The sequence below is a fragment of the Trypanosoma equiperdum genome (genome assembly GCF_001457755.1).
Source record: "Trypanosoma equiperdum strain OVI genome assembly, contig: ctg_763, whole genome shotgun sequence".
Lineage (NCBI taxonomy): Eukaryota > Euglenozoa > Kinetoplastea > Trypanosomatida > Trypanosomatidae > Trypanosoma > Trypanosoma equiperdum.
In genome coordinates, this window is record NW_027124713.1 from 40,217 (window position 1) to 45,925 (window position 5,709).

At 49.4% G+C, this 5,709-nt stretch overlaps 3 protein-coding genes and 1 pseudogene across 4 annotated transcripts; all 4 read left to right on the forward strand.

Annotated features, from left to right (window-relative positions):
* Positions 1–330, forward strand: TEOVI_000352700:pseudogene (annotated as a pseudogene). The gene has a single exon. A coding segment is annotated over exon 1 (330 nt).
* Positions 331–1,321: 991 nt separating this feature from the next.
* On the forward strand, positions 1,322–2,530 carry TEOVI_000352800 (uncharacterized protein; the record flags this gene model as incomplete). The annotated part of the gene is made up of 1 exon (XM_067226419.1): positions 1,322–2,530. The coding sequence occupies one exon, from the start codon at positions 1,322–1,324 to the stop codon at positions 2,528–2,530; it is 1,209 nt and encodes a 402-aa protein (XP_067082520.1).
* A 613-nt stretch (positions 2,531–3,143) lies between these two features.
* TEOVI_000352900 (Protein of unknown function (DUF1358), putative) lies at positions 3,144–3,884 on the forward strand (the record flags this gene model as incomplete). The annotated part of the gene is made up of 1 exon (XM_067226420.1): positions 3,144–3,884. One exon carries the CDS (start codon positions 3,144–3,146, stop codon positions 3,882–3,884), a length of 741 nt encoding a protein of 246 aa, XP_067082521.1.
* Positions 3,885–4,290: 406 nt separating this feature from the next.
* TEOVI_000353000 (nucleotide binding protein, putative) lies at positions 4,291–5,160 on the forward strand (the record flags this gene model as incomplete). Its single annotated transcript, XM_067226421.1, has 1 exon — positions 4,291–5,160. The coding sequence occupies one exon, from the start codon at positions 4,291–4,293 to the stop codon at positions 5,158–5,160; it is 870 nt and encodes a 289-aa protein (XP_067082522.1).
* Positions 5,161–5,709: the final 549 nt, after the last annotated feature.

Consider the following 5,709-nt stretch of genomic DNA (forward strand, 5'->3'; position numbering starts at 1 on the left):
TCTTCTGTTCGCCGCACCACCGCGGCCATAACACCAATTGCGGTACCCATGAAGGTCGCCAGTCCGATGTGTAGTGCTGCTACTCGTCAGGCTTCAACAGTGGCCATATCCGTGCAGGGCCTGCACTACGTTGGGACAGGTCTTGCCGCAATTGCCCTCGCCGGTGTGGGTCTTGGCATCGGAACAATTTTCGGTAACCTGTTGGTTGCTTGTGCTCGGCAGCCCAACTTGACGAAGATGCTTTTCAACTATGCCATTCTTGGATTCGCACTCACGGAAGCTATTGGTCTATTCGCCCTCATGCTTGCGTTCTTGATGCTCTTCTCGTAAAAGAGTTATACAGCCTCTCTGATTTTTGAGGAATGTAGAGAAGGGTGGATGATTAATACCTGTAAGGTTAAGGTTAGGGTGTGGGCTCTGATGTTTGTGCTTCTTATTCGCACCTCCAAAGACGCGATTTTCTTGTTTTTGTTTGTTTATGTGCGTGTGTGTGGTTGTGTGGATCCTACCAAATGCTTTAAGTGTGGGGATGGGGCCCCACGCCCACAGACACACATGCTCGACGTAAGGAGGCCGTGGGGCGGACGCTCATAAACATCTTTTTAATATTATTAGGGGAGTATTAGTACCATTTGAGATGGCGGCATACGCTGTGAGGAGGTCTTGGTAGCGGCTGTGCACGGGTGTTTTCCACCCTGTTGGGGTAAGGGAGGTGTGTGTTTGTATCTTGACTCATTTCTGGTAGTATTGGAAGAAGGAGATAACCGAACGCATTTTTGTTTCTCTTTTTCCTCTCATCCTCATTTGTGGTGACATCAACGGAAGAAGAGAAACATTTTTGTAATCGCCACAGAAGCGGCTGTTTTTGTGAGTTGCATGAATTTCTACTTGTCGCCGTATATGCATGCGCAGCCGTATGTTTTTGAGTGCTTACCCCCTTTTTTACGTTCGATACAATCCTCTTCTTCCCTTCACTATTCAACATATATATATTTTAAAATTTCCTTCTTTCCTTCTTACGTAACTTACAAAGCCTCTTCAGCGAGGGTACACCTTTGTGCTCTCATTCTTACTGTTGTGCGACACTCGTCAGAATTGTTATCAAGAGGGAAGAATACAGACGAGGGAAGGAACACCATTCCCTCTTTCGCGGCAAGTTTCGGTCGGAGTGATTACTCCGCAAGTTGTGGAAGTGAGCGTCCCCATTCTGGGACTTGCAGTGGTGCCACATTGTTCTTTCTCGTTCTGGAAAGTTATCCAGGAAGAAATACAACCATAGTAATAACAGTTCATCATAGTATCACACAACGACGCCGTTACCATGGTTGTAAATGAGGCTCCGTGGTTGACGCGTTGGATAGAGGCATTGTTAGTCGTTGCTGTCTTTTTAATTTGCTGCACTGCCGACATGCTCAAGTGTAATAATGGATTCACCTACAAATGCTCGGATAATGGTTATAGAACATGCAGGCGCGAACCCCAAAGTTCGTTCTGCGACGATTTGGTGCTCCCTACAACAGTTATGAGAGAACTGAGGCGCTGTAGTTGTGAGGACCGTAAGTTCGCTGAATTACTGCTTCACGTCGTCGAAGTTGGTGCTCCCATTGCTGCTGGTGGGTCTGGAGGGGAAAATATCGAGCGCATTCCACTAGCCCCGCTTTTGTCAAATGCTCTGAGGGGTTCCATTGGCGATAAGATCGTGGGCAACAGAAGTAGTGGTATTTTTAGGGTGCCTGTGCTTGAGGCTCTTCGAAAGGAAATTGGACTGACTGTTGACAATTCCACTCCGTGCTTGAATAGTGAGAGCACCTTCAAGGTTTTTCACAGCCATGATAGCGTGTTGGTTCCTGGCTCTGTGAACTTGCTGGAGGAAGTTAAGGCTGCCATACCCTTTGATGACGGCGGTAAAAGTATGCCAGGAATACGGAGCGCACTGGAGGAACTCCTCAAGCGACGTCAGCAGCCCAACGAACCTGGGGCGAGTTCTTGTATGTTCGCCCACCTTATCTTCATTGTCGTCGGTACTCCTGGAAGAGGTGGAGTGTGGAGTAATAATGAAAGTGACACGCGACATGCTGCGCTACAGCTGATGGAAGTGCAAGCGCACATCCGACGGACCATTAGCCGATTTTTGCGTGGGAAGAGGAGATACACTGGCATGTTGGGGACTGTGTGGTATGTGGGTGTTCCAGTTGGGTTTCCAGTTCATAACAACAGTGCCACTGATGGAAGAGCTGCAGAAAATGGGCGGACAAGGTCATGTGACGTTGGTGATGGACTGCCACACTGCACCATGAACTGCACGGCTCATACGCGGCGGTTAACTTTGTATAAAAGTGTGAATGGAGAGTTAGAAAGAATGGTGGGCTCCCATGGAAGGCGCCTTAGTGCCCGGACGATTATTCTTCCGTACAATGATTACTTCAGCACTATAGGTAATTTACCAGGGGAATCTCAATGGGTGGACTGCTTTACGCTGTCCAGTGGTGGTGTGGCGGAGATGGCTCGGCTTCTTGTGGAGGGACTGTGATCGCGTAAGCGTAACTTTCGGTATGTTGCGCTCGATTCGTTCATACACCAAATGGTTGTGTGTGCAAGGTGTGTGTGTGGGGAAGGTTGCATTTTATCAGCACGCGGCTGCAGCGGAGGAGCTATTGAGGAGAATTAGTGGTGCTCTGCCTCTTTGTTGTCTATTGTATTCCCTCCCCCTTCTTTCGTTGATGACCGCATTTTATCTCTCACTCCTTTTATGAAGTTACAATGAATGGAGGTCAATCCCTTTTCTTCGTGATTATTACTATTTTTTTTCTTTTTGTATCGTGTAAATTTCCCTCTGGCTGGTCCCTGATTGTTAGCGTCGAAGTGGGTCACCGGTTTTTTCTTGCGGGGATTCTCACTGCACGGTCACGGACGTGCAACTCCGGTGCTCGTGGTTTTGCGAGAGCACTTTACCTGACGCACGTTGACCTAACCGTATCCAACGCTCAGTTTCATGTCCTTCTTCCGCTTCTTGTGTTTTGATGGTGGTTTCTATTTCGTCTTCAACTATCTTGTGACCTCCCTTTTGTGATTTTATTGGCAGGCGTCCTTCCCATCCACCTTTTCTTTGTTGTTGTCACGGCGTTATATGAAGTGCTGGTTTGATGAGACCGTGTGCGCCTGGCGTGGCGTTGCAGTTAGTGGTGGCAGATCCGTGGCAGCGCTGCGCAAGGCGTAGGACGAGTACCAGTGCCAGCACTAACACTTGTAAATCATTTACGAGCAGGATACCGTTCAAGCTGCGGTCCGATCAAGTGAATGAGTCTAATATTCCCTCAGCTCGGGAGGTTTCAGAAATGATTGCAACACACGAGGAGTTGCAAGAACAGTTACCTTCCGCAAAGTTTTTGGAGTCACGGTACATCAAGCGACCGTTGCACACCGAGAGTTGCGGAAGTTGCCCTGCCACTGTGTGCGGGCCGCCTCTGTGGCCGGATTGCGATACACCGGAGGAAATTATGGATGAGGAACGTTACGGCGGCCCTGAGGCAATGGACCGAGTGCCGGCTCCATCAGCCGAGCACATGTTGCTTGCCTGGCGTGCGCTGATGTGGGGGACACTATATGCCTTTGTTGGTGTTACTCTCGTTGTAGCGGTGGCGATATACGTCAGCGGTGTGAACGGCATTTCGAGTGTTCTCCAGCATCTGCGTAGTCGCTCAGAGCGGGAGTTACATCGACTGTCAGCTGAAGGTCAGGAGGTACATCATTTTGTGCTTGACTTGACAAACCCGGTGGCGTTCGGCCGGCAGCTACAGGAGGCGTGGCAATTGGTGCAAGACATTGCGAATAAGCAGGAGGAGGGTGAAGAGAGTATAGCGAAGGAGATCAAAGAGGAGCTGTAAAGGCGAAGGTAGTTGCGGAGGGGAGGGAAACATTGCGCAACCTCCTCATTTCTTCGGGCAATGCGGCAGCATTGCGAGAGTTTGTGACAGGTGAAATTGCGCCTTACATTCATCTGGGCGCGTGACTGGACGTGACACAGATAATTCCAAGGGGCAAACATTCGGAGGAACACGTTGTGTGGGTGACGGGTGAAACGAGGCACTGGTTCTCATTTAATTTTTTTCGTTTTGTGTTGGAGAATTTGCTCACTTTCGTACCTCTCGTTTCCTATCATTGCTCTTGGTTTATCCGTTCTTGGGAAAGGTGGCACTTGTTTATCACACTTTTTTTTTCTTAAAGAGCGGGTTACGGGTTTCCACGAAAAGAAAGGAAGGGACGGTTTGAGAGCGGGCGCACAGACGACTGATGGCCACCTCCCTTTCGGATGTGAATCACATAATTCTTGTGTTGAGTGGCAAAGGCGGCGTCGGGAAATCTACGGTGGCGTGTCAACTCGCCCTTGCTCTGGCTAATGTACATGGGAAGAAGGTTGGACTGCTGGATGTTGACATTTGTGGTCCTAGTGTTCCAACGATATGTGGTGTTACTGGAAAGGATGTGTATCGCGGGGACGCGGGATGGGAGCCCGTTTCGCTGTTCCACGAACAGCACGAGGCAGACACTGCGGCGTCTGCGACGGGTAACGTCAAAATAATGTCCATAGCATTTTTGCTACCGAGCGAGAATGACGCCGTTGTTTGGCGCGGTCCGAAGAAGGATGCGATGATCCGTCAATTCGTCACTGACGTGCACTGGGGCGCACTCGATTACCTCATTATTGACACCCCACCAGGGACTAGCGATGAACATCTCACGTTGTGCGAGGTGTTGAAACCCTTCAATACGGCAGGAGCTGTGATCGTCACAACACCTCAGGATGTGGCAACTGACGATGTGAAGAAGGAGCTTTCTCTTTGTCACAAGTTGGAGCTGAGATGCCTTGGGGTTGTGGAAAACATGTCAGGGTTCGTGTGCCCCCATTGCGCCCATTGTACCGACATTTTTTCCAAAGGCGGTGGGAAGAAACTTGCAGAGATGTATGAAGTGGAATTCCTTGGCGCAATACCAATCGATCCAACACTTTCCCTAGCGGAAGACAAGGGCCAGTGCTTTGTAACGACCGCGACAGATGCTAACTCCCCCACGGTGCGCAAAACTGTCGCCGCGGTGACTGGTGTTATCGATGCCATACTGAAGCAGGTGGAGAAATCAGCGCAACTGCAACAACGTCATTAAGGGTTGTGGTGGTGGGGAGAGTGCAGAAGGCTGCTGTGAATGAAGGGATATCGGATATGAGTATTAAGAGAGGTTTGTAAAGCGGAGTCTGCTGCAAGGATGGGCGTTGTGTTGTTTCCTTATTTTTACCCAGCAAGCGCATCGTTAACTTTCTTTCTTCACTCAACCACACGTGTGTGCATACGGTCAAAGTGGTAGCCTGGATTTGTACCCTATTGTGGCTTTCCCTCCTTGGATTGAATAACTCGGCTGGGTCATGATAAGGCGTTTGCTTCCTATGGGAGGTGGGGGTTAGTTACCCTTCTCGAAGAACGTATGCATCATTACCACTACTTTATCGAGTTTTAGGCGTGGGGACTGTCACGTTGTTGCTTCCTGCTGCTGCTTCGCCTCGCTAGTTTACGTCCGTGCTCTCAATTATATCTTTAATTTTCATCGGCACTTTGCCTTCGGGTTAAACACTCTTTTGATGGACTCTGTGCCTCCTCAATTTGCGGTGGAGATAAGTACTGTATATACGGAAGAATCTGTAGTGCAGTGGTGGAAATG